General features: G+C 53.9%; 1 protein-coding gene across 1 annotated transcript in view; it reads left to right on the forward strand.

The window, feature by feature from the left end:
• KCNG2 (potassium voltage-gated channel modifier subfamily G member 2) overlaps positions 1–27,935 on the forward strand; it is a 52,017-nt gene that overhangs the window by 16,663 nt on the left and 7,419 nt on the right. The window contains exon 2 of the mRNA XM_070453010.1: positions 14,114–14,782. Coding sequence (XP_070309111.1) covers positions 14,150–14,782 — 633 coding nt within the window. The 5' untranslated portion in view covers positions 14,114–14,149. The remainder of the gene's footprint in view (positions 1–14,113; positions 14,783–27,935) is intronic.

Consider the following 27,935-nt stretch of genomic DNA (forward strand, 5'->3'; position numbering starts at 1 on the left):
CTGTTTGCCTTCTTTGGAGAAAGGTCTATTCAAGTCCTTATCCCATTTTTAAGCTGAGTTGTTTCTCTTTTTGTTTAGCTGTAGGAGGTCTTTGGATCTTCTTGATACTAAACTCTGATCAGGTATATGATTTGCAAATATTTCTTCCTGTTCTGTGGATTGTCTTTTCTATCTGTTGATAGTCTTTCAATGCACAGAAGTCTAATTTTAATCAAGTCCAATTGATCTATTTTTAAATTTTGTTGTGTATGTTTTTTGTGTCAGACTGGTGGTTCAAATGGTAAAGAATTTGCTTGCAATGCAGGAGATATGGGTTCGATCCCTGAGTCAGGAAGATCCCCTGGAGAAGGGAATGGCAACCCACTCTGGTATTCTTGCCTGGAGAATTGCATGGACAGAGGAGCCTGGCAGGCTACAGTCCATAAAGTTGCAAAGTCAGACATGACTGAGCAATGAACACACACAGAGAGAGAAGTGGGCTGAGCATGCCAGCAGGTTTTGCCTTTGACAAAATCCTAGCGCTAATATTTGTGGAGAGGGGTGTGAAGGCGTCACTGAAACTCATCAAATTCAGACCCAAGGTGCTTTTCGTTCCAGTGCCTCAGGGTTGAAATGGAAAAAGTTAGATATAAAGAAACTTCTTACTTGAACTATTTTAAACTTACAGAAAAGCTGAAAAATTAGCACAGACTTTTCCTGTATCTGCACCCAGCTTCCTCTCATGTTAAGATTTTAACAAAAAGCTTCGTGAAATGAACCCTGTCCTGCACGGGGACCGGGCTGCAACCAGTCCAGCGGCGACCCACCCCCACCCCAACGCCTAGCCCCTTAGACCCACATCTGGGTCGTCTGGGTCGTGTTTCTCCTCTGTCTCTGAGGCAGCGCGTCTCTCCAGGCTTGTTTTGCCTCTCGAGTTGCTGACACTTCAGAAGGATGTTTTCAGCCTGTGAGAATTTGCCAACTTGACAGACTCCGCTCATATTTCAGTCAGTCTGTCTGTCTGTCGCCCCGCAGCCATCAGAGCTGCTTCCCACGGCTTCTCAGACTGGTTTGTCCTCTTGCAGCCCCTCCTGCTTTACCTCCGACCTGGATCTGGCCATTGGCGGAGCTCGGGCAGGTCTCCTCCTCGTCCCTGGAGCAGGTGGCCGGGGTCCCCCCTTGGCCCCACGTCCCTGTGGTGACAGCCGGCGGGGACCCGCATCACCACAGGGATCACGTGGAAGCAGCTTATGTACGTCACATTCTGCAGCAGACAGTGTGGGAATGATTCATCACTTGCTTAATAAAATTGATTTAAGAAAGAAATTACCAATTAAGAATCGTCCTGACTGTAAAGTAAAAATTCAATGATCTGGAAACTGTCCGCTTCCTGCTCAGGGAGCTAAGGGAGTCCAGGGCCGTGAGAAGGCCGCTGCTCTTCCCGGGTCACGGGGCTCTCCTGGTCTTCACGGGGAGGTGGGGCGGGGTGGGGGGAGCGCCTCAGGCCTCCTTCTGGCGGCTAGCCCGGAGACCCACACTGCAGGCCCCGGAGCACAGAGGGTCTGCAGGCGGGTCCCAGCCAGCCCTGTGCCCTCAGGCTGCAGCCTCTCATCTCAGGAGGGGAGACGCGGGTCCACACAATACCCCCCCAGCCCACCAGAGACAGCAGAGGGCGGGAGATGTAGTGGCCGTGACTCTGAGAACCTCAAACCTGCCCCTTTCCGTTTGCTGCAGTTTCTGTCGTTCCGTCCTGTATAAACGTCTGCTCCACAGTCAGCGTGCAGGGCCAGGCTGGACCAGGACCTCGGCCCCTTAGCTCAGGAAGCCCCATGGGGTCCCCTCCAGAGGGGCGGGGGACGAGCTCTGGACGGCTCTGTAATTTCTCGATCTGTCTTAAGCATCAAAGAGCTTCTATTATGTGGGCTTAGGAACTGACTGGGGAGACAAGCTGACGGGGGGCCCTGACACATTAAGGGTCTGTCCCCGTCCCCAAGAGACGCTCTGGGGGGATTTGCAAGATGCTGCAGAGGGACACACTCCAGTGGAAGCCCCCCCCGGTGACGCCTCCTCCAACTGTCAGCCGTGAGCCGCCCCCAGTGCCGGGGCGGCTGCCCCCCCATGCCCTGGCAGCTCTGAAGCATCTCGCAGAGCCTGGGCTTTGTGGCAGCCTTGCTTCTCTGGCCGCAGGAGCAGAAGCACTGTGTGAACAGATTTCAGAGAAAACTGATGCAGCAGACGTTTGCATACAGATGTGTTAATTATAGTCCTCAACCTGTACATTGAAACAGACTTAGCAGTTACGATCGTCCTGGGACATAACTGCTTTCTCCAACCCATAGGCGCTCAGGCACCGGGAGACGTCCTCAAATCCAAGAGGAGGTTCATGCTCCAAGTCTATGGACCCAAACTTGAACCCGGCAGAGGGTGAGGGGGCCCAAGCAGCCTTGGAGACGATTGTCCTTGGAAGGGTCGCGGGGCTCACATGGGGTCAGCAGGGCCCCGAGCTGGGTGGGCAGTGGCCTAAGCCCCAGCAACTCCCGGGCTCTGGGGCAGCTCAGAGACGTCCAGGAGGGGATCAGGCCTTTAGGGGAACAGGTGGGGGGGGGGGCAGAGGAGCCCCAGGTGGGCCAGAGAGGGGAGGGCTGTAGAGGGACGTGCTATTGGTCCCCTGAGAGCCCCGTGAAGTGGCGGGGGTGAGGGGGTGGAGCACTGTGGAGACCCTCGTCCAGGAGGGTGCCCGGTGAGGGGGGCACAGGCACCGTGGAGACCCTCGTCCAGGAGGGAGGGCGAGGAGCAGGTTGTGCTGGGGGCCGCCTGGGGCTGGAGGGTACATCTGCCTGAGTTGCTCATTTGCTGATTACGAACCCCCGCAGCTTGGGCTGGGGGCTGGAAGAGGGAATACTCTGGGAGGTGGGGTGAGGACATGGGACACAGATTGGCCTCCAGCAAGAAAGAACTCTCCCCTGAAGCAGGGGAGATGTGGTTCAGGGCCTCGCATTTGAGCTGAAAGGTGACAGTTGTACATTTATCATGCAACACCACAGCTGTCTGTCTAGTTCACTGATGGAGACAGAGGAGCTGAGGCAAGGAGCAGGTTCTGAGAAGCTACTTCGTTTCCACTCAAAGCCCTGCCCTTAGAGTGTCCAACACCGTTTAGACTGGAGTGAGAACAGTGTTTGAGGAAAATACAATGACCATCATGATGTAACCAAGTGGGTGCTTGGAATAAACATAAATGTGCCCTGAAATACAGATTCTTCCCAGGAGTCCTGTGACCACAGCCCATGTCAGAGAGTCCTCAGGACCCCAGATCCACCATGTGTGTGTCTGTGAGGGGATGAGCCACGTGTCCTGGACTCTCCAAGAAGCCCGTGGCCGACCAGGGTCTAGATGCAGTGCCTGCAGGAGGGGGACTTGTCATCTCAGGGGCCAGCGGAGCCCAAGCAGAGGCGAGGGACCCCCCCAGGGATGAGCCTGACGCAGGGAAAGCAGCAGGGCTGAGGGGTCCTGTGTGCAGCTCCACCCCCCATGGGGAAAACGGAGTTGTGGTATTAAGCCATGGCTCAGGGAATCTCAACATGAGGGGGCTGAGAAAGCAGCGATTTCCTCGGAGGTTCATGCCCAACGAGAGGCGGAGAGAGCTTTGGGCAAAGAGCTGGCAGGACGGACTAGCCAGCCCTCCTAGAGTGTGAGGCCCTTCTGGGGAGGAGGGCAGGAGAGACTGCAACAGACGGAGTGTGGGGAGAGAGAGAGACGGCCGCGAGGAGCTCTGGGGTGGGAGGGGACTGCTGGCAAGATGGTAAGGTCTGCCCTGCAGAGCCTGTGGCGCTGCCCTCCCGTCCTGTCCCCTGGGCGCCAGGGTCCAGCCAGCCTCATCCTCCTCGGGATGGCTCACCCCAGAAGCACGAGGGTCATTGAGGAAACATCGGGGAGGCCTTATTCTTAAAGGCTGTGTCCCAGGACTCAGACTGAAGGGTCAGCTGGTGACCAAGAGTACTAACCTCCGGGGTGAAATCATGTCCACCTGACCCTGGGTTTCCTGTCTGCCTCCAGCTGACCCCACCTGACCCCAGGTGTTCCCCCTCTGCGGCCAGGTGTCCCCCCCACCCCCGGGCGACCCCCCCACCTGGCGCGGGTAGCCCCCTGCACTCCCGGGTGTCACCCCTGCCCCCGTGTGTCCCCCCACGCCCCTGGGTGACCCCCATCTATGGGTGACCCCCCACCCCTGGGCGCCCCCCCCTGCCCCCGAGTGTCCCCTTTGCCCCCGGGTGACCCCACCTGTTCCTGGGTGACCCCACCTGCTCCATGGGTCCCCCCACACCCCCACGTGTCTCCCCCCACCCCGGGTGTCCCCCCTGCCCCCACGTGCCCCCCTGCCCAGGTCTATTTTCTCTTCAGCTCTTGCTGCTTTTTCCCTCCTCGATCCTCCCGCTCTCTCTGGCTTTTTTCCAAGAGACCAGGCCTTCCATCTTCTCCACTCTTACCTGCTATTTATGAACCTTGAGTCTGGAGGAGGCCTTGGGATCATCTCATCCACTCCCTTGATTCACCAGCTGGACCCTGAGATCTGGAGAGGTTTCAGCAGCTTTCAAGGAGCTGGCTGGGGCAGCAGCACTGAGGATCCCGGCTTCGGCTCCATCTGAGGCTTTCCCACCTACAGGCAAGAACCCAGCCTGCACAGCACTGGCACACATCATGCATTGTTTTCAAAGAAACAGAGTCTTGGCCTCATACCCTCAGCAGCACACATACCGACCTGCCCAGATCTGGGACATCCCCCGCACCTGCCCACCTGCCACCAGCCAGCACCTGCTGTTGGCGGCAAGGCAGAGGGCTCCCTCCCCTTACAGTGGCCGGGATGGGCTGTTCTGTGTTTCTCAGCCTTGCAGTGAACGGAGGCTCCCTCGCTGCTGGGCCTAAGTCTCTCCTGTGCAGCTAGATGTGATGTTACGGTCGCTAGGAATTTCCGTTGTTACTCTAGTTGTTTTTCTTTCGACGCCCACGGTGTGAGTGATGTTTGCAAAGTGAGAAATTAGTAACTAGAAGTTTATAGAACAAAAACCCAAATCTGGGACTGGTTGTTTAAAAGAAACAAACTTTCAGAGAATTCCCTACAGACAGACCATTGCCAAGGGGGTCAAAGCATGCTGTGTACACGAACGAACGACGTGTGTCAAGTCGTGTGGCCCAGGCGGTCATGACCAGTGTGCTGGTTCTGAGTGACCTTGTGACCAGGAAAAGCACAAAGGCAGATCGGAGTCCTTGGCCTGGGCTCCAGTGCCTGAGGCTGGGCCAGGTTCTGTCCTAGAGGCCAGGAAGGGAAGCTGGGATAACCCTCAGCCCAGTCAGGATGTGAGCATCCTGCACAGAAACGCCAGGAGCAGGACCAAGGAGCTAGCGTGGGCAGTGGGGGGTGCCTTGTGTGGCCGAGGAAGCTAAGGGGGCAGCCGGGCTTGGCTGCCTAGTGGGTTTTTATCTTGACCACCTTTGTGTACGACACCCACGTCTGGGGCTTTTATCTTAAAAAAAACCTTTGTATACGACACCCACGTCTGGGAGGGCAGTTGGCTTCACTCTACAGATTAAATGTTAATCTCATTAAAAAACACCTTACTGGAAACACCCAGAAAAATATTTGACAGATATCTGGTGCACCCCATGACCCACTCAAGCTGACACATAAAATTAGCTGTCACACAACATAATCATTATTAATAGCTCCATAAATAAAAATGGACATTGTACATTATTTTGCATCTTACTTCATAAGGAGGAAAGGAACATCACCAGAATTGTGTTTTGCTGGGTTGGGTTGTGGGGGTGCTGTTTCTTTCTCGCTCTTTTCAAGTAAAAAATTTCAAACATACATTAAAGTCGAAAGAGTAGTACAGTGAAAACCTAGCCATCTGTGTAGAAGTATATATATAATATATATGAGATGTATGTGTATATGTGTGTGTGTGTTCATATATATATGAGATGAATGAACCATGTGGAAGTAGTTTACAGAAGCCAAGACAGTTATCCCTGAGTAGTTGAGCGTGCATCTCCTAAAAATAAGGCCATTCTCTTCATAACCAATTCCATTATAACACCTAAGAAAATTAACAATAATGAGTATTTCAGATTTTCCCAGTTGTCCCCAAGCTGTGTTTTATAGGCTTTCTGGTAGACTCTAACCAAGGTCTATGCATTTTGTGTGGTTATATCTCGCGGCCTCTCACTCCACATCCTCTGACATCCCTCCCACCTGTTCCTTTCCTTGTCCTTGACTCTGAAGACCCCAGGCCTCCCGTCTTCTCTGGACACAGGGACCTGGGTCTGGGCATCTGACTGGAGCTCGTCTTGCCCAGGGCAGAGCCAGATGCTGCTGAGACTGACCACTGCCCTCCATTGCTGCCCGGGTGCCAGATGTGACCACAGGGTCAAGGGGTGGACAGGGTCCGCACCCTCTCTCCAGACCGTGTGGATGTCTTGTTCCCCATGGTGGCGCGCCCTCTTTCTCTCCTCCCTCCTCTGTCGCTGTGTAGAGTGTATGCACCATAGACGTGGGGCTTGACTTAGGTTTCCTGTCCAGTCACTATGTACTCAGACTTTCCAAGTCCGCCCGGAGAAGCCCGTCTGTGATGACCACTGATGCATGTGCTCTCACGCGGGAGTCTGCTTCCTATCGTCTGCTCACCTGGGGCCTGTCCTGCTTCCCGTCAGAAGTGAGCTGCTCTGGGGAGAAGCGGTCCTGGGGGCTGAGGTGTGATCACGTAGCAAGAGAGCGTGTCTGGCCACAGGAACCTACGAGCTGCACTGGTGTGCTCAGATCCACATTCTGAGCAGATCAGGCATTTCTTTTCTCTTTATTCAGTAGCACTATCAGAGCTTCACAGACGCTTAGGGGTAGATTCACTGCCGTCTAGGCTGTTGATTTCAAACTCCCGACGGGCAGAGGTTGAACAGAGGGCTCCAGGTACCCACACCAGGTGTGCAGCCCCCTCTCAGCTGTGAGTACAGTACATCCTCAGGCTGCTGGACTCCCAGCCGGATGTGCCTACAATGAGTGGAATGTATGAAAATTCTGAGTCATCCTGGAGAGACTAGAAGCACTTTTTTTTTTTAAGAAGCACTTTCAGTAGCTGCTATTCTAAGAATAATTTTAGAAACAGCATTTGTTTAGAAATCAGAGTCAGTGGACACCCAAAACATCTGACTGTTTACATGTTTACACTTATACACAGTTTACAAAAAAGGTGGAAGATACTGAGTATCGAGAACATGAAGACGCATTAGATACTCAATATGTAAATGGGGTAAAATTTCTAGAGGAAAAAAGTACATTGGTTTTATTTTGTTGTAGCTTGTTTCCAGAGCAGGTGGAATTTCTCTAAAATGACTCTATTATAAATCACAAGATTAACAAACATTTTATGGCTTGCTTTCAAAATCTTTGGGGATGCCCACCTCCAAGGATGGGGTTGACAGGCATTTCCTGTGAGGGTCACACCTTGTACAAAAATTATGTCAAAGTGCATCACAGACTTAAGTATAAAATGTAAACATTAATTTTGGGAAAACAACACTGGAATATCTTTGGGATGTTGGATCAAGCACATTATTCTTAATACCAAAAGCACAGTCAGGAAAAAAATGTAAATTAGACTTTATCAAAAAGTAAAAACTTTTGCTCCGCTGGGTATTTAACCACATGATGGGGGGACGTTTATGGAAATGTTTGTAGCAGCTTTGCTCTTAACAGCCAAATCCTGGAAATGAGCCAGCTGTCCTTCACCTTGAGAGGGTTATACAACTGTGAGCACTGCACCAGCTATGACCTGGTGAATCTTCAGAGTTATGCTGAGCGAAAAGACCCAGTCCTCACAGGTTACCTGACAGCGTGGGTTCTCTTATACATCCTGCTTGGGATGACAGGAGCACAGGGACAGAGCACAGACCGCTGGGGTCAGGTTAGGCCGGGGTGGGGCTGGGAGGGATGGAGATGCTGGGGGCGCGGTGTGATGGACACTCCTTGTCTGAACTGTGTCTGAGGCGTCACCCTGGAGGTTTGCGAGATGCTTCCACTGCACGAGTTAGGTAAAAGGATCTCTACAATCTCAAAATTGAAAGTTTAATTTTAAAAAACCTTTGGGGCAATTATATGCAGTTCTGCTATATTCATCATGCTTTATTAATAAAGCATGATGATATCCAGCATGCTTTGTGGATAAGAGTTATTAGCTATCAAATTTCTATGTGCCTTACAGATTTGGAGACTATATGAAGTTATCATAAATCATAACTGAAAAATAATCATCAATCTTGCTGTCAACAGCATGACTGAAAATAGATCTAATTAGCATGTTTTTGGTTCTGTTCATATATACACTTTAGAAGTGTAATTTGCAATTTGTGTAATTTTGACATATAGAAAAGAAATGCATTCCAGGAAAAAAAAATGGTTGAACACATTGGAGGTTAACAATTGGACAGAAATTATAGGAATGCTCCTAATAGTACTTTAAGACTGAAATTTCCTAACAATCATGTTTTACTTGAAATTAGTTCTTTACCTTTGGGTCTTTGTACTTAACACGTGGATGATTTTTATCTTAATTCATGTGATGTTTGTCTTGGTAGGACAATAAGAATTGAAAAACAATGCAGTGTCTCACCAAATATTAACCTGTGTTCTCCTTATTGCCAGGAGATTGGACACATTTTTATTTTAAACTAGCTCAGCCACAGTCATGTACTAGTTGGTTGATTGGAGAAAAGCTTTTCTCATTTAGATCACGTTTTCTGATTGTCACGTGGCTGGTCTCATGTGTTCGTTCTCGTGAACCCGTGTCAACTCAGAGGTGAAGCACTTCGGCTGTAACGAAAGTGAGCATCTGGAGGGGCACCAGGCCAGGCGAGGACCAGAGTGGCTTCAGTGGAGGGAGCGAGCACGGCCCCCTCCCCGCAGATCCAGGGGCTGACGGCAGAAGCAGTGTGGGAAGGGGCTCTGTGCCTGTCTCTCAAGCACCGCCTGCTGTGCTTCCGGGACCGAGCTTGGCTCTCAAGCGAGGAGACAAAGCCCTCTCCAAGCCCCACTGGTGGGCAGGCTGGAGGCGTTCTGCAGTGGCCCATCTCTGGGCTGCGCTGTCCCCACTGGGAGCTCCCCCAGACCCTGCCCCACTCCCCCTGGGGCAGGAGCCTCCCTCACCATTCACTCCTGCTTGGCCTGTGCTGGGCAGGCAGGTGGACCCCGGAGCCCGAGAATGTCCCCACAAAAGATGCAGGTGCTAAAGCCTGAGAGTCCATCGGTACATGCACCCGCAGGAGGACGTGGGGCCCCAGGGGCCCAGCAGCATGGCTCCCCGCCCAGGTACAGTTCAGTTCAGTTCAGTCACTTAGTTGTGTCCGATTCTTTGAGACCCCATGGACTGCAGCACACCAGGCCTCCCTGTCCATCACCAACTCCCGGAGTTTACCCAAACTCACCTTCATCGAGTTGGTGATGCCACCCAGCCATCTCATCCTTTGTTGTCCCCTTCTCCTCCTGCCTTCAATCTTTCCCAGCATCAGGGTCTTTTCAAGAGTCAGTTCTTCAGGTGGCCAAAGTATTGGAGTTCCAGCTTCAGCATCAGTCCTTCCAATGAACATTCTGGACTGATTTCCTTTAGGATGCACTGGTTGGATCTCCTTGCAGTCCAAGGGACTCTCAAGAGTCTTCTCCAACACCACAGTTCAGAAGCAGCCATTCTTCACCCCTCAGCTTTCTGTATAGTCCAACTCTCACATCTATACATGACCACTGGAAAAACCATAGCCTTGACTAGACAGACCTTTATTGACAAAGTAATGTCTCTGCTTTTTAACATGCTGTCTAGATTGGTCATAACTTTTCTTCCAAGGAGTAAGTGTCTTAATTTCATGGCTGCAGTCACCATCTGCAGTGATTTTGGAGCCCAAGAAAATAAAGTCTGACACTGTTTCTACTGTTTCTCCATCTATTTGCCATGAAGTGATGGGACCGGATGCCATGATCTTAGTTTTCTGAATGTTGAGCTTTAAGCTAACTTTTTCACTCTCCTCTTTCACTTTCATCAAGAGGCTCTTTAGTTCTTCACTTTCTGCCATAAGGGTGGTGTCATCTGCATATCTGAGGTTATTGATATTTCTCCCGGCAATTTTGATTCCAGCTTGTGCTTCCTCCAGCCCAGCATTTCTCATGATGTACCCTGCATATAAGTTAAATAAGCATGGTGACAATAAACAGCCCTGACGTACTCCTTTTCCTATTTGGAACCAGTCTGTTGTTCCATGTCCAGTTCTAACTGTTGCTTCCTGACCTGCATACAGGTTTCTCAAGAGGCATGTCAGGTGGTCTGGTATTCTCATCTCTTTCAGAATTTTCCACAATTTGTTGTGATCCACACAGGCAAAGGCATTGGCATAGTCAATAAAGCAGAAATGGATGTTTTTCTGGAACTCTCTTGCTTTTTTGATGATCCAGCGGATGTTGGCAATTCGATCTCTGGTTCCTCTGCCTTTTCTAAAACCAGCTTGAACATCTGGAAGTTCACAGTTCATGTATTGTTGAAGCCTGGCTTGGAGAATCTTGAGCCTTACTTTGCTAGAGTGTGAGATGAGTGCAATTGTGTGGTAGTTTGAGCATTCTTTGGAATTGCCTTTCTTGGGGATTGGAATGAAAATGGACCTTTTCCAGTCCTGTGGCACTGCTGAGTTTTCCAAATTTGCTCATTTTAAAGGTCACCTCCTCCAAATACGAAGGTATCTGTTTTGCACAAGGAAAGACATTTTTTCCTAGAGAAGAATACTTCAGTTCTCTTGTGAGATCCAAAGGTTTACCTCTACTAAACAGGTTTAGTCTGTTCCAGTTCATTGGTAAATTCAGCTACAGAATAAACATTTCTCCAACTGTGGGTTGGTCTTCTGATATTTGAGACACCTGTCTAATCTTGTGTGTTTTTCCCCTTTTTCATTTTCACTCACACACACCCCTCTGACGTCCCCCTTGCAGACCCCCAGAGGCAACATCCCTAATGGGTACTGCCCTGCCTGCAGCTCCCAGGATCCAGGAATGGGGTGACATCTCCCCCAAAGTACCGCAAAGTCAGGTCCTCTGGGACTGAGGTCCCCAGGTCTCCCCGAAAAGTGCCAGGTGGGGGTGTTCCCCATCCTGTGGTCACTCCAAGCTGTAGCCGGATGTCTCCTATCTTCAGTGTCCTTCCCTTGGGATTCCTACTGAACAGTATTTATAACTTCACTTTATCTTCGTATGTGCTCTTATCTGTGTTGTCTGTCTTCTGTTGACTCCTTTTGGAGGGTTCCTGCGAGAGAACCTGACCCAGCCGAACTCAACCTGACCCAACCTGACCTCAAGCAGACCCAGCATGACCTCAACCTGACCTCAACCAGACCAAATCTGACCTCAACCAGACCCAGCATAACCTCAACCTGACCTCAACCAGACCAAATCTGACCTCAACCAGACCCAGCATGACCTCAACCTGACCTCAACCTGACCCAACATGACCTCAACCTGACCTCAACCAGACCCAACATGCCCTCAACCTGACCCAACGTGACCCCAACCTGGCCTAACCTGACTCAGCTTGACCTCAACTTGACCCAGCTTGACCCCAAACTGACCATCTCTATTTTCAGTCTCATTTATTCATTTCTGGAAACTGGGTTTCATTTTCAGATTCTCCTAGTCTTTTTGATAATATCTTTCTTCCTCTGGGGTTTTTAATTCCTTCTTTGATGTCTTGAATTATTTTTGATAATCCTACCACCAGAGCCCAACACTATTACTCCTGTGTCTGCCTGTGTTTGCTCAGGTGGGATTCTTCCCTGTGTATTTTATAATTTCAGTTTGTAAATTCATCTGTCAGGGCTTCACCAGTGGGAACCTATGAGGCTTCAGTGGCAAGCTCGTCCCTCCAGACCCGCGGTGCTGTTGGCATTGGGCTGGGTCTGCCCTTGTTCTAGGGTATCATGCCTTGCACTGTATGATTTCATGGCACCCCTGACTTCTTCCCACCAGACACCAGTGGGAAATTGTCTTATCTGGTCATGACAACCAAAATCATCCCAGGCCTCCCTGATGCCCCTGGGGGCAGAGTTGCCCCAGGTGATTCTGTGTGTGGTCTAACCAGAGTCTCTGGATGTGGTCAACGTGAGACCTTCTCTCATGGGTGATAATTTCTTAGGTTTCTGTCATTGAGACAGAAGTTTCAACCTCATACTTACTGTGCAGGTAGGATTTTTAGACATGTATTCTCAAAGAGGCAGGCAGAGAAATCTTATAATCCTCTCCCCAGGGCAGATTTCTTTCACTAGGATATAGGGACCCTTTCCCTAGTGTGTAAGGACAAACATCCCTGCTTCGCTCAGGGTGAGTTCAAACCTTCCACCTCCTGTCATGATGGCTTACCAGTTACTACCTGTCAGAAGCAAATGCAATAAACTGTGTCCTCAGCCTCTCCCACCCTATAATGCAATACCTGTGGCAACTTGAGGTGTTTACTTTTGCTGTAAGGAATGAACTGGAGCATCTTTTCATATATTTAAAGGCTATTTTTTCCCCTTTACTATAAACTCAGTGATATTTTGCCCATTTTTTCTATTAAATCTTTTTTTTTTTTTTAATCTACAGTGCTTAAATGCCTCCTATACCCCACATGGCGGATGGGGAAGCATTTCAGGGCTGTTGTTTCCTGATAAATTATGCAAAGTCTGTATTTTTTGTCTTTGTCTTGTATTTTTTGTCTTTTGTCTCTGTTGCATTAGCTTAATGGTCAGAAAGTGATTGGACAGAGCATCTGAAATGCCTTGAACAGAAACAAAAACCAGTTTCTGCAGATGAGTTGTGTGTGTCTGGGCACTTCAACACCAGCAGGCTGTCCCTCACCACACGTCCCCCACCCCCTTCACCTCTCCCTGGTGCAGAGCCTGCATGGGGGTGCAGGGGAGGGTGGAGGCTTCTCAGGTCTTTCCAGAGCATGCCCATGGCCCCAGGCATGTGAGCCACATTCTAGGTTTCCAGGAATTCGTCAGAGCTCTTCCAAAGCGTCTCATTCCCCAGCCTCTTCTCCCTAGCCTTCTGGTTAGCCTGTTGTTTGCCTCGACACAAAGCTCATCCCTTGTCTTGGCAAACATTTTCATGTAAGTGGTTCCCACAAACTGCTCAGGCGGCCATCTCCGCCCTGGGAGGGCCCCGAGTCAGGGGAGGCACAGGCAGGCCCTCTGACGGGTCTTTCAGGGGAGCGACCAGAAAGGTGCCAACAGGTGCGGTTCCCCCTGAATGGGGTGCACTCCCCCCTCCCAGTGCCGGGCGTAGTGCCAAGAATGCAGGGTGTCACCTTCAAGGCTATTGTGAAGCTGGGGGCAGGTTAAAATGCTGAGTTAATGTTGTTGCTGAGATTCAGGGGTTCTTTCTCAAGTGTCCCCTGGCTGCTGCTACCCTTTGGTTAGTGTCTGGAGTTCCAAAAAAATAAATTCTGATTTTTTTTTTCTTTTTTCCATCCTTGCTTTAATGGGAGGATATTTGGAGGTCCTTAGTATGCAGTTTTCCAGTCACTCTGAATTTTGAGTGGAGAGCCAGGAATATATATATTTCGCAGGTTCTCCTGATAATTTCGGTGCTGTCGGCCCTCAGTCCACACTCTGAGAACGGTCTCTCTCCCCTCCAGAGGGCTGTCTGGCCCATGTCCTCCCTCAGACTGCCCAGTAAAGAGGCTCTGGGCTGGTACTTGCTTGCTTTCTGTGCTCCGTCCCTGTGGCCACAGTTCAGGGAAGCACCTGGTGCCCGAGCGCGGCCCCATCGTGTTAACAAGCACTGGGGGGACCATCCTGGCAGGATTCGGGGAGGACCGGAACCCTCCCGTCAGTAGTGTGGAAAAGAACCCACAGGAGTCCATGCAACTTCTGTGATGTGGTGTCTCCTGAGTCAGGGACCCTGTTTCCAAACTGATACGCAGATGTAAGGGGGGGCTCAGGGATGGGAGAAGCACTGAGCGGCGGGGCCGGTGGAACCCTGGGTTCCGTTTGGTCCCAGGCCTCTGGGTCCCGAGCAGGCAGGGTGGCCCCAGCTCCATCCGGCCCGCGGCCTAACACGCGCTCCGTTCCTTTGCAGGCCCAGCCTCCTAACCCCGGCGCGGCGCTTAGGGCCATGGCCCTGCTGCCCGGGCCCGCGGAGCGATGGGGCGGCGGCGGCGGGGCCCGCGCCCGGCACGTCATCATCAACGTGGGCGGCTGCCGCGTGCGCCTGGCCTGGGCCGCGCTGGCCCGCTGTCCCCTCGCGCGCCTCGAGCGCCTGCGAGCCTGCCGCGGCCACGACGAGCTATTGCGCGTGTGCGACGACTACGACGTGAGCCGCGACGAGTTCTTCTTCGACCGCAGCCCGTGCGCCTTCCGCGCCATAGTGGCGCTGCTGCGCGCTGGAAAGCTGCGACTGCTGCGCGGCCCGTGCGCCCTGGCCTTCCGCGACGAGCTGGCCTACTGGGGCATCGACGAGGCGCGCCTGGAGCGCTGCTGCCTGCGCCGCCTGCGCCGCCGCGAGGAGGAGGCGGCCGAGGCGCGCGCGGGGCTGGCGGAGCGCGGGGCGCCGGGGAGCCCAGCCTGCGCCCCGGGACCTGGCGGACGGCTGGCGCGCGGCCGGCGGCGCCTGCGCGACGTGGTGGACGACCCGCGCTCGGGCCCGGCCGGCAAGCTCTTCGCCTGCGTGTCTGTGGCCTTCGTGGCCGTCACGGCGGTCGGCCTGTGCCTCAGCACCATGCCGGACATTCGCGCCGAAGAGGAGCGGGTAAGCGTGGGCCGGGGCAGCTGGCAAGGGCACCAGGGCTGGACTGGGGCTGGGACAGGCTACCGGGCTGGGCAGGGCTGGGGGCGGCGGAGACGGAACCAGCCGGGGTGGTGGGGGTCAGCGGGGACCTAGGGCTGGACTCGAGTCGCGGCCTGGAGGCAGCTGGGCCTGGGGAGGGAGAGGCACCCACGGCCTGGTGGCCTTAGGCACCTCTTACCCGTTGGTGGTTGAAACTATGGGCCCTGGACCCACCGTACCAGCTCTGGTTCGGGGGAGAGAGCCGCTGGCATGGCAGGGGCACCAGGCTGTCCACTGCTTGCAGAGGCTCCAAATTCCTGCCAGTTCTGAGAACTCAGTGAGTCCGCTGGTCAGCGGCCTTCTCACCTATCTTGTCTACCAGCCAGGCCCAGAAGCTTGGACAATGCGGAGCTAAAATGCCCGTCCTAGAGAGTGCTGTGCTGTAAACTCAAGTCCTGTCATCCTGGACCAGAAGAAGGGGACCTGGGAACTCTTCCAGGCGCCCTGCTCCCACACTGGCTCTGGAGGTGCTGGGGCTGGTGTCTGAGCAGCCGGTGGACCTCCCTCCCCGCTACTGACCTGAGAGGTACAGGTGGAAGCATCCTCCACGGGGTAGGGTGTCACCCAGAGCTCACAGGTGTTTATGTGCTGCACGCACCCCGGAAGGTCTCAGGCACATTTGGGGAAGGCCGGAGGGGATGGCGTCGGGGCTGGGTCAGGAGAGAGGAGCCGCTGCGTGTCTGACGATGTGACTGTCACCTTGCGCAGTGTCACCTGCGTTTCCTCACAGAGTGGTGGGGGGTTCGCTGCCTGCCTGCTCTCCAGCTCCAGCTTCCAGGGGTGGGCAGACCTTGGACTTGAACACCCCCACCCCCATCCAGGCGGAGCAGGTCAGAGCTCCCATAGCCCCTCCCCAAGAGCCCCTCGACGTCTGGGGTCGTGTCCAAGTTCACCCAATGTGGTCAGCTCATTATTCAGAAATGCAGAGCCCAGTCCTCCGGTAACAGCTGTGAGTGGGCTCCACTGGGAGCCTGGTGACCCTGGCTGCAGATCAAATTTAAATGTAAATTTTAGTAAATTGGTTTCGCTTCCTTCATTGTTTGGTTATCTGATTCCTGGGCTGTCATTTCCAGTTGTCTTAACTAGACCCAGTTTTTGGATTCTGCTTCTAAAGACGTGTTTGGACTTTCTAAGTAGCAATAATTCCATACAATCCGAGGAAGAAACCGTTTATGCAAGAATCAGGGAACAGAATTCAGGACTATGTCACCAGAGACTGATCTGGCCTTGCCTCTCCTCGCTGGTCCCCACGTCAGCCACCATTCACATCCATCACCCACCTCTTCCTTATTTCCAGAAATATCACTTCCCCGCCACCCGACACTGTCTCACCAAATCAGTCCTCAGGCTAGGAAGTAAGGACCCCACTGTCGGTGAGCACGTGCTGGGTGTGTCCATGTGTTGGTGAATCCATGGACTTGTACCTGTGTGCACTGCCGGGACCCCGGCACACAGTAGGTACCGAGTCACAGTAGGTGTTGTCAATGCCACATGAAGGAAAAAGTTTTATGTTTCATCAACACTGAGTGTGTGAGGCAAAATACACATGAAATTCACCGGCTGAGCTGTTTTTATGCACAGTTCAGTGGCATTAACTACAGTCACATGTGCACCATCCATTGCTCGAAATCTCTCGTCTTCCCAGACTGAAACTCTTCCCATTAAACACTGACTCGGCAGCCCCCAGAACTTGCCTTGGACCTTCTGCCTCTGTGGATCTGACAAGCTTAGGGACTTTGTTTAAGAGGAATGATGCAGGCACTGTGCCCTCCAGGTTCACAGCTTTGTGGCAGGTGTCAGACTCCTTCCTTCTTAGGGCTGAGTAGCGTTCCCTCATATGTCTCCTCTCCTTACTCACCCATTATCCATCCGTGACACCTGGGTTGCTTCCCCCTCTTGGTGTTGTAACGCTGCTGTGGACACATAAGCACGTGTCTGGTGAGTCCTGCCCTCGAGTCTGGGGCTTGTCCCAGCAGTGGGCCAGCTGGCTTCTGTGATGATTCTGTGTTTACGTTTCTGGGGAGCTTCTGCTGTCTCCCCCGCCGCTGCAGCCTTGACTCACCAGGGAAGTTTCCAGGCACAAGGCGTTGGAGATGGAGGGCAGAGAAGAATGTGAAATGCTTCATTCTTTTCTTGATTATTGGATTTTTTTTCCAGTAGAATTTAGCTTGGGCTAAAATAATATCTGTATGTGATCTCTGATTTTAATCAAGTAACTAAGTAATTTCTTTTTAAAATTTCAAGTCTTCTTTTGAAGGCTCAGAAAGCTTCCTCTGAGGGGCTCAGCACTGACTGTCCCTTGAGCCTGAGGTCCTGTCTTCCACTAGCAAGGATGCTTCCGCAGGGCACCAACACTCTAGTGGATGGTCCAGATCAGTGCACCCAACTTCCTCCTGGAGAAGGATCTTGGGGAGCAGGAAGCGTCCTCAGGAATCAGAGGTGGCTGGTGTGGCTCCCTTGTCTTTAGTCTGGGGACATCGCTCGTCATCTCTGGCAGCGTTAGTGTTTGGTGGTTATTTTTGTGTGTTGGTACAGAAAAGCATGGAGGGAGAGGAAAGATTATTATCCTCCATTATTCAGGGAGTCAGAGGAAAATGGTTCCGTGGTTCCTGCTGCGGACCCATAAAACGCCCCCTTGAGTGAGTGGGACCCCTACGGGGGTGAAGGAAGCCCCCAGTGCACAGAGACCCCGGCTTTGGGGTGGCCGGGGTGTGGCCTTTGGGCACAGGGACCGTCTCCCTCTGCCTTGGCCCCAGGCGGGTCTCACCGTTGATATCACGGAGTCTCTCATGTTGCCTCGGGTCCCCTTCCCCGCCCCAGGGAGGACTCTGCAGCCAGACTGCTCAGGGTGGCTGAGAGCAGTGGGCAGAGGCCCTGGTGCTGCCTGAGGCTGTGCAGGGCCTGTGTGCTTGTGGGGGGCTTCTGGGCAGCCCACCCTCCAGAGTCCAGGCTGTGGCCAGCCCCGTGTCTCTTCGATGCCCAGGAAGCCCCTGTGCCCAGTGGTAGCTCTGTCCGGAATCTCCTCTCACACGTCGTAACTGAGTGCGAGCTGGTCTCTGCTTTTCGTTGTTTATAGGATGCATGATGGGAAAAGCATACTTGTGGGACGAACCTTGAGGACGCTGTGCTGAGTAAAGCAAGCCAACTGTCAGGACAGAGCCTGTGTGACTCCACCTAGCCGAGGCGTTTGGAGTCAGCAGACCCTTGGGGACAGAAGTGGACAGGCTGGGCGGGGCCAGCGGGGCTCTAGGGACCTGCAGGGCACAGAGCAACAGGGGGGAGCAGCCGGGGTTCCACTGCATCCGGCGCCTCGCGAGTCCCGAGGACCCTCGGCCCAAGGGCGGTCAGGACCCCCTCATGCTCAGCGAGAGAGCAGTGGGCCCCAGGCCGAGGGGGGCCCGGGCCGAGGGGGGCCCCGGGCTGAGGCGGGCGCCGGGCCAAGCAGGGCCCGGGCCAAAGGTCATGCAGCCCCAGCCCTTGCTGCTCCTGCCCTGCCCGTCGAGATGCAGGGAGTGGGGGGTCCCCAACTCCATGGTCCTCACCTTGGTGTCCAGGTCAGAGTGGGCAGGGGCCACGGGGCAGCTGAGGGCTGAGCTCAGCCTGGATGCCCGCCCTGCGCAACCCCCAGGCCCCTTCCCAGATGCAGTGGAACCCTGGCTGCTTCCCTGCTGTCTGAAGCTGGCTCGGCGAGCGCTGAGGCCTGCTTCTCGGGGACTCGTTCAGGGTCAGGCCTTGATTCCGGCTCCATGTGGACCTGCGTGTGTCCCCGCTGCCGCGAAACAAACCACCACCAGCGTCCTCCTCAAACAGCCCATCTCTGCCTTGTGGTCCTGCTGGGATCGGACCTCTTGTCAGGGCTGGTTCCTCCTGAGGCTTCAGGGGACTGCCTCCCTCGTCCCGGGGCCCCTCAGCTGGCTCTCCTCTCCTGCCATGGTTCCCTCCCTGAGGCCAGGCAACTCCAGCTCCAGGGCTGATCCCTGACCTCCCTCCTGCGTATCACCATAGGAGCCCCGAGCCAGAGGGAGGCGAGCCCCCCATCCTGCTTCCTTGGGGTCTGCAGCGCCTCTGGCCTCACTCCTAGGGTGCTGGGGGCTCAGTGAAGGAGACAGAGCACGTTTCTAGCCCCCCCCAACACCTTGCTGTCAGGTAACACACAGGCATCAGGTGCGCCCAGAGCACCCCGTCCCTGCTGGATACTCGGTTCTGCGAGAGGTGTGTCCAGAGTGGTTAGGCAACCCCGGGAACGGGCGTGCACTCTGGCGCCCACCCCACTGGACGTCGCAGCGATAAGACAGATGCTGAGGACAGGCCTTTGGAACCAGAGAGGTCTTTGTTCCAGCAGTTGGCTCTCAGATTCCTCCCTGCAGGGTGTTGCCTGGAGACAACTGCTGGGCCAGCATATAGTGAGGCCCTGGTGCACGCCGGCCTGGGGAACAGAGCGTCCTTGGAGGCTGTGCTCAACCCATCACTTCCTTTTCATGGAGGCTGGTGTTTGACTTGCGAGTCGATTTTTAACTCTAAGCTCATATGATTAAATCAAGACCCACATAATTAGTTATGGATTTCATGAGTGCAACTTCGAGCACCAAATTCACGAAGACACTTGGCAACAGCATCGGAAGCTGGCGGCAGAGCTGCTGCTGCGTGTGGGCACAGACGTGCTCGTCGAGCTTAACAGCCTGAGCCGGGTGGAGGGCTTCGCTGCTCCGAGCTGTCAGTCAGGGCTCCCCAGCGGACAAACAGGGCCGGTGCAGTGGGCTTGCAGCCTGCTCCGTGGGGCGCGGGGCCTGGCCCGCTGCGGTGTGAGAAAGCATGTCACCATCGGCGCACAGGCTCAGGGACTCTGCCTCTGATGACTTGACCTGGAGCCTTCTGTACCCCTGACTTGGATGACGTCAGGCTTAGAGTTGATAGCAAAGTTTCTTAGACTTCGGGGGCTGCAGGATAGAATACAGGCGAGCAGGACATGACTTTGGGGTGCTGGGGGCAGAATGCTGCCATCTGAATGTCACGTTCCCAGAGTTCGCAGGCTGAATCCCAAGCCCAGTGTCTCAGGATGGGGGCTTCTGGGGGTGGCAGAGTCATAAAAGCTGAGCCTCGTGATGGGATCATTCTACTACAACAGTGACCACCCAGAGCTGCCCACCCGTTTGTCTCCGTGCAGACACAGTGAGAGGTGCTTCCATAAATCAGGAGCAGGGTGTCCACCAGACACCACGTGTGCCAGTGCCCGGACTGCGGATGTCCAGCTCCAGAGCCGCGAGCGACGAGCAGCTCTTTCAGTGCTGACAGCAGCAGGGCTCGAGCCAGTGGCAAAGGGGCCCCTGAGCACAGGGACCTGGGCTTCGGTACAGTCCCTGGCGGCTCGTTTCCTGTCCACGAGGGGTAAGAATGCTGTATTGGGGCCGCTGCAGCAGGGCGGGACCGCGGGGCCCTCCCATGCACGTTGACTGGATGCCAGGCCCCGCGTCCAGGAGTCTCCAGTCCCACCCAGCAGGGGCCGTCTGCATCCCATCGTCACTCCGTGCCAACGGGCTGCAGTGCTTCCTGACCGCGGTCAGGCCCAGGAGGCTGAAAGGAGGAAGGGAGGACGGACCCCAGCCGGCTGCCGGCGCAGCCACTGACTCCAGATAGGGCCCTGCCCCTGGAGCCCCAGGACCGAGCTGGGGCAGAGGCTCCCAGGGCCCTGGGCTGGACCGTGGGTCTGGCCACTTGGGTTTCTTATTTGCAAAGGTCTGATCCAGGAACCGAGATGACCTGGTGGCAGATACTTCGCTGCGGGTGAAGCTGGGTCTGGTAGGGGTCCAGCCCTGATCATCGTGCTCTTCTGTGAAGTGAGGGGGGCCCTAGGGCTGCGAGGAGGGCGAAAGGGCAGCCCCTCCCCACGGGGAGTCTCGTCTGCAGCCCCCACTCTGGCCTGGCGCCCCTGCCACCCCCCAGAACTGCAGGCCAAGCCCCAGCAGTCATCGGCTGCCGCGTTGGAGGGAACACTGGCTGTTTTCGCGGGGGACCCTCCTGCCAGACTCTGAAAGGCTCTGGAAACAGAGCCACATGTGCCAGGGGATAAACATGGAGCTCGGGGCATTTTCCTCCACTTTCCACGTAAATTTGGCAGGAAAAATAGGGGATTTCTGTTTTGGATTTGTGCTTTAGTCTGAGGGAAAAGAAGACTTGTGCTCAAATGCCTAGAATAGAAGCTACAAGGTTCTTTTTTTTTTTTTAAAGACAACTTTTTTGAGCAGTTTTAAATTCACAACAAAACTGAGAGGAAGGTACAGAGAGTTCCTGTGCACCCCTGCCCCACCCTTACACAGCATCGCACGTTATTGGCCTCCCTGAGAGCGGACTTTCTTACAAATGATGAACCTCCATTGGCAACCGCCCAAAGCCTATGGTTCACGTTAGGGCTCCACCTCATTCTGTTGGTTTGGACACATGTACAATGACCTGTATCCACCATAACGGTACCACTCGGAAATATTTTCCTGCCCTGAAAACCCTCTGTGCCTCCCCTGACCCCCTCCCCTTCCCCAGGCCCTGGCACCGCTAATCCTTTCACTTTATCTGTAGTTTTGCCTTTTTCAGAATGTCCTATAGTTGAAATTCTTTGCAGATTAACCTCTTTCAGTTAGTAATATGCCTTTAAGTTTTATCCATTTTTTCATGACTTGATAGCTTGTTTCTTTTTGGCCTTGAATAATATCCATTGTCTGGATGTTCTGGAGTTGGTTTACCTGCCAGGTCCTGCAGACCTCTTGGCTGCTTCCGGGTTTGGCAATTATGAACAGAGCTGCTATAAGCACCTCTGTGCAGGTTTTTGTGTGAACATAAGTTTTTGATTCCTTTGGGTAAAAACCAAGGAGTGTGGTTGCTGTGTCACTGGGTAAAATATACTTAGTTTTTCACAAAAGCACCAAACTGTCTCCCAACGTGCCTGCCCCACTTTGCACCCCCCCCCCCCCCCCCCGCGACACTGGCTGAGCCCCGTTGCTCCCCCGCCCCCAGCGTTTGTGCTGCCAGTGCTCTGGACGGGGGCCTTTCTGACCGGCGTGGTGTCTCCGTGTTGTTTTCCCTTGCATCTCTCTGATGACGTATGATTGGGGCGTCTTTTCATGTGCTGCTTTGCCATCTGCGTATCTTATTTTCTCCCATATTTACTGAGAACCTTGGCAGGCCCCTGGCAGCAAATCTCCCAGTAAATCTCAACAGGTACCCTGGAGCTTACAACTCTCAGACTTGTTCACACTGAGCCTCCAGCAATTGAAAATCACAGTTCAGGATTTCCCACCAGCAATGGTTCGAGGCGGCTTTGTCTCGCCCCTGGAAGCCTGGCTACCTGCGTTCACCCATCTGCTGCTCCAGTCTTGGGGGCAGTGGTTTGCCCTGTGCTCTCCCTTCTCTTACAGACCCAAGAAGAGTGTGTTTTTCAGTCTGTTCAGATTTTTAGCTGTTGTTTGGAGAGAGTGGCAGCTGCCAAGCCCCTGTCGTGCAGAACCGGAAACCGGTCCCAAGTCTCTGCCATGATCTAGCCAAGGCTGTGGGTTCACCTTCTTTGTCACACAAGAGGCAAACGGGTGCTGGTTAAGTTCTCAGACTTAAACGCAGACCAGGGCTCCCACCCCAGCCCCTGTACAGATGGCTGAAGACCCAGAAACACAAGGTCTCCTTTCTGAGCCTGTTTTCTCATCTATAAAATGCGGATACTTCAGAGTTGCTGAGATTAAATTGAACAGTGCTTGCGAAACGACTCTTGACAGTGCTTTGCACAGAGAATTAAGTGACAGCTTTCACCCTTTTGCACACAAGGTGCTATAGCACAGGCGGGCCACGGGGTGAGTGGAGGCGAAGAGCCCGTGTCCAGGCGCCGGCTGCTGTGGGGGACGCAGTGGGAGCTGCTGGTCCGTGGAGGGCGGAGATCGGACCGGGGCTGTGGGGGTAGCCAGTCCACGGGCGCAGCTGGAGAGGCAGCCGACCCGCCCTGCGTGGCTGTCTGCAGAGGCCGGCTGGGAGGCGGGGGTGGGACGACCCCCTGGCCACCTCCTGCCCTCCCTCCTGCTGCCACGAGGAGCCCCTGTGGGGTTCTCTGCACCCGAGTCTGCACTGACCCCCTCCGGCCACTGCCCTCGGCTTCAAGAACCTTCCTGTCTCAGCTGTCTTGCTGGGAGGCTCGAGTCCTGCTCTCCCTACAGCCACCTCGATCAGGAGGGACAGTCACTCGCTCCAGACCCGGGAGGGCGGGCAGGCAGATGGACGCAGCCCGAGGAGGCAGTGGGGCCTGTGGATCCCTGTAGCCCACGCCCACCCAGCCGGCCCCAGGTGCCCCCCCCACCCCCCGGCCACTGCGCCCACCCTCCTAGGTGGCCCTGACGTGTGGTGACGAGGACGTGCTGGGCAGCTGGGGCTTGAGGGCGAGGGACGGGAATCACCTTGGGTTGCAGGAGGACCCGGGGCCCCCCTGCCCTGCGGCTGGCAGTGTAGGAGCAGCTGTGAAGACGCTGAACATGAGGTGGATGTGGGTGGGGGTCCCAGGGCCTCTTGGGTGCACCTGAACCCTGGCCTCTGCTCTCCCCTCCCAGGCTTGCAGCGTTTTCTTTAAAAGCCGTGCGTTTAAGGCAGGGAGATTATCTGGCACCAGGCAGTGGCAGGAACAGACCTGAGCATTCAGGTGACACTAGGCTCCACTTAAGCCCTAGATGGGGCTGCCCTGGTGACTCAGCCGGTAAAGAATCCACCTGCAATGCTGGAGACCTGGGTTTGATCCCTGGGTCGGGAAGATTCCCTGGAGAAGGGAACGGCTACCCACTCCAATATTCTGGCCTGGAGAATCCCTTGGACAGAGGAGCCTAGCAGGCTTCAGTCCATGGGGTCACAGAGTGAGACGTGACTGAGGGACTTTTCAAGCCCTAGATATTCATTATAACATGAATGTACATTTTTAAGGAGAAGGCATTGCCTGCTGTAATTCAGCAAATTGGCTGTTCTCAAACGAAGAGCTCGTGCTGTTTATTTTACCATGAATACTAACTTATCAACACCTGTCAGAAGTTTGGTGAGGGTCAGGGTCAGGGTGTGGGTGGGACACCCCCGCATTGGCAGTTCCTGGAGGGGGGTGCACTCCAAGGAGCATGGTGAGGGGGGGCTGGAAGACTTGCTCTTCCTGATACAACCTAGAAACGAGTGTCTGGAGAAGTACACCCAGCGTGCCCGCGGGAACCGCCCCGTGGGCATAGCTGGGTGCAGAGCGGGGAGAAACCAGCCACCAAAGCTCAGATCCTGCCTGGACGGTCAGCCAGGCCCCCTGCCTGCCCAGACGGCCTGTCCCTCTGCTCCCCCAGTGGCCCCAAAACACGCCCCTCAGAGAATGTCCTGGTTGTAAACACGATGCTTGCTCTTCACGGAGGCTGGGCAGGTACAAAGCCGTATGGAGAACAAAGGGAAAACAAATGGCGAGGTAGTTACTGAAGCCTGAATGCGTCTCACTGCCTCTGCTCCGGAGCCTCTCGTGAGACTGGAGGAGAAGTGCGCAGGCAGCGTCTTGTAGCCACTTGGCCCCGTGACAGTAGCAGCCAGGCAGTCCTGTTCTGTAGTTTTACATGTGCCCTCCTGCTTCCGGCCCTTCCTGTCATGAACACTTGCTCACCCAGCTTCCACCACTCAACCGCTCACCTGATCAGGTCCCCAGCTGTGCCCATCTGGGGGGCTGTGCCCGTCTGGGGGCTGTAAGCCCACGCCCCAGATGCTGCCCCGAGGAGGCCTTGCCTTGCCTTCGTGAGCTCGAGTCCCCAGACCCTGGCCTACCAGTGCTGGGTGGCCTGGTAACAATTTGCCTGGTCCTTTAAAAAAAGTCACCTCCTGCTTTTAAATTTTCATTCAGTCACCCCTGGAAGCCGACATCTCACGTCTTCACCTCCATTTGTACTTCCCACAGTTCCATCTTCTTTGTCCAGCTGCCGTGGGTGGTGTGTTCTCAGGTCTCTGTGAACACCTTGGGATTCCTCAGTGGGAGACGAGCAGGCGGCCTCAGGGGGCCCCTCACCATGTCCGCCTTGTGCAGCCTTCCCTGCCCACCTGCCCCTCCGTGCTTCACCCCCAGGATGCCCGTTCAGTGCTGGCCACGGCCCTGGTCCCGCGGGTTCTCAGCACGCCTGCCAGCTGGCGAAATAACCATAACACACTGTGCCCCTGCCCATGCGTCTCTACTCCTGGCTGCAGGGTGGACGTGCAGACATGGTTGGCAGGGAGGGCCGCCTTCCTGGAAAATATCACCTCCTGTTGAGCCCAGTCGGCATGTGGCGCAGGGACCGGGCCCCTCCTGCCTGAGTCATGTGAGCTGGGAAGCGTCGCGGGACCAGCTGTCCAACTTGGGCGTCTCTGCCCTCATGGAGGAGCCACGTCTGAACCCAGGCAGCCAGGAAGGTGCAGTTAAGACGCTGCTGCCCAAGGTTCTCAGGGAAACTCACGCAGCTGTGTGTCGAGGGTGCTCTCGCAGATGGGTGGGGCCAAGCCCAGCACAGAAGAGCGGAGAAAGCACGTCTGTGCCCCATGGCAAGGGCACAGCCACTGCTGTGGATGCACCCCAGGACCAGGGACTAAGATCGGGGAACAAATGAGGAGCAGTGGCTTCAGATTTTGTATCCTTGTCTGTGACACAGGAAGCACTCAGATTGGTGGTAGGGAACCGTTCTCCCCCAAGACGGACGCCCCTCTCGCTGATCCGTGGGCGGCGCCACTGTCTGTCACCAGCTTGCTGTCTATGCTCATGCTGGTCACTTCTGCGGGGACATCGGAACCCTGGGGGTCTGCTCCTCAGGGCACCAAAGTGTGAGATGCTGGCGACCACAGTTCTAGCTGATTCCTGAACCCCCGCGGGGTTCAGGCTGGTGCATCGTGCTCAGAAGGGACCATGGAGGGCAGGCAGAGGGTGGCGGACTTCACAGCAAGGTGTCTTCATTTCTGTCCATGTTACCCCATAAAGCTAGTCCACAGAATGTTGACAGGAAAGTGAACTGACAGCTCCGCTTCAGTGTGGGTAATGTCAAGTGAGCGCATTCATGACTTCTATGTAAATGACTGTTTGATCTTTTTATACAATTTGTTCTCCTAAGTGAATTTAATATTCCTTCTCCTGATTATCTGTTTGTACTACAAGAGTCTTTTATCAAGCTAATTGGAAAAAAATAAACCTCAACTAAGTTCAAAGGCAGTTTATATTGTGAATGTTAGTAAATTGAGTTAATAAATATTTTCCTTTAAGTGCTCATGGGAGGCAGAGAGAAAATCTTACACAAAGCTGTTAATGAGTGAGTGGATTAATTAGTAAGGACAGAGCATTCACGCTTTGCAACATCCTGCGACACCCCGGCCTGTTCCCAGCTGCAGATAATAGCTCGGATCAGCTCCTCTGCTGGACACAGGGTCCATGCTGGATCAACAGAGGGGTGCAAATTGGTGTCCAGAACACATGCGGGCAGCAAGGGGACACGTGTTTTCAGAGTCTGATTACCCTGGACAAACACAGGCAGAGTTTGCCCGCCTCGGGGTCTGCGTTGAAGCGCTCCCGGCGTTAGGGCCTCAGCCCAGGCGGCAGGTGTTGGCCGAGCTCAGAGCCATCCTCACAGTGAGCAGTCCACCCCGACCTCCCGTCCATCTCCTCGCCCTCACACCTGGGTTTATCCTCAAGGAGCAATGGCGCTCGGGCGTCAGCAGGCTCCTTGGAAGAATGGGCACCACAATGTTTGATGCTCTGAACAGAGAACAAAGCCAGGAGTGGGAGCGCAGCCAGGCCAGGCCTCTACTGACCACGCCCAGGGTGCTGGCTGCCCCACGGCCCACGTTACCAAGGAAGCTAGTCGGGGTGCCTGCTTATTCTACTAGAAAATTGAGGCAGCATCGGTGCCATGGGACTGCCAGGCCATGGAGGCTGCAGTTTGCGAAAACGGTTCAAAAACCACTTTGTTAGCTAGGACATGGAAGCAACCTAGATGTCCATTGGCAGATGAATGGATAAGAAAGCTGTGGTACGTATACACAATAGAATATTACTCAGCTATTGAAAAGAATGCATTTGAGTCAGTTCTAATGAGGTGGATGAAACTGGAGCCTATTATACAGAGTGAAGTAAGTCAGAAAGAAAAACACCCATACAGTATATTAACACATATATGTGGAATTTAGAAAGATGGTAACGATGACCCTGTATGTGAGACAGCAAAAGAGACACAGATGTAAAGAACAGTCTGTTGGACTGTGTGGGAGAAAGCGAGGGTGGGATGATTTGAGAGAATAGCATTGAAACATATATGTTATCATATGTGAAATAGATCTTCAGTCCAGGTTCGATGCATGAGACAGGGTGCTCAGGGCTGGTGCACTGGGATGACCCAGAGGGATGGGATGGGGAGGGAGGTGGGAGCAGGGTTCAGGATGGGGGACACTTGTACACCATGGCTGATTCATGTCAGTGTATGGCAAAAACCACTCAATATTGTAAAGTAATTAGCCTTCAATTAAAATAAGGTAATTAAATTAATTACAGTGGGAGTGAGAAATAGATTTAGGGGACTAGGTCTGATCGACAGAGTGCCTGATGAACTATGGACAGAGGTACATAACATTGTACAGGAGACAGGAATCAAGACCATCCCTAAGAAAAAGAAATGCAAAAAAACAAAATGGCTGTCTGAGGAGGCCTTACAAATAGCTGTGAAAAGAAGGGAAGCAAAAAGCAAAGGAGAAAAGGAAAGATATACCCATTTGAATGCAGAATTCCAAAGAATAATAGCAAGGACAGATAAGAAGGGCTTCCTCAGCGATCAATGCAAAGAAATAGAGGAAAACAATAGAATGGGAAAGACTAGAGATCTCTTCAAGAAAATTAGAGATCCAAGGGAATATTTCATGCAAAGATGGGCTCGATAAAGGACAGAAATGGTATGGACCTAACAGAAGCAGAAGATATTAAGAAGAGGTGGCAAGAATACACAGAAGAACTGTACAAAATAGATCTTCATGACCCAGATAAACACGATGGTGTGATCACTCACCTAGAGCCAGACATCCTGGAATGTGAAGTCAA

The sequence above is a fragment of the Odocoileus virginianus genome, chromosome 22 (genome assembly GCF_023699985.2).
Source record: "Odocoileus virginianus isolate 20LAN1187 ecotype Illinois chromosome 22, Ovbor_1.2, whole genome shotgun sequence".
Lineage (NCBI taxonomy): Eukaryota > Metazoa > Chordata > Mammalia > Artiodactyla > Cervidae > Odocoileus > Odocoileus virginianus.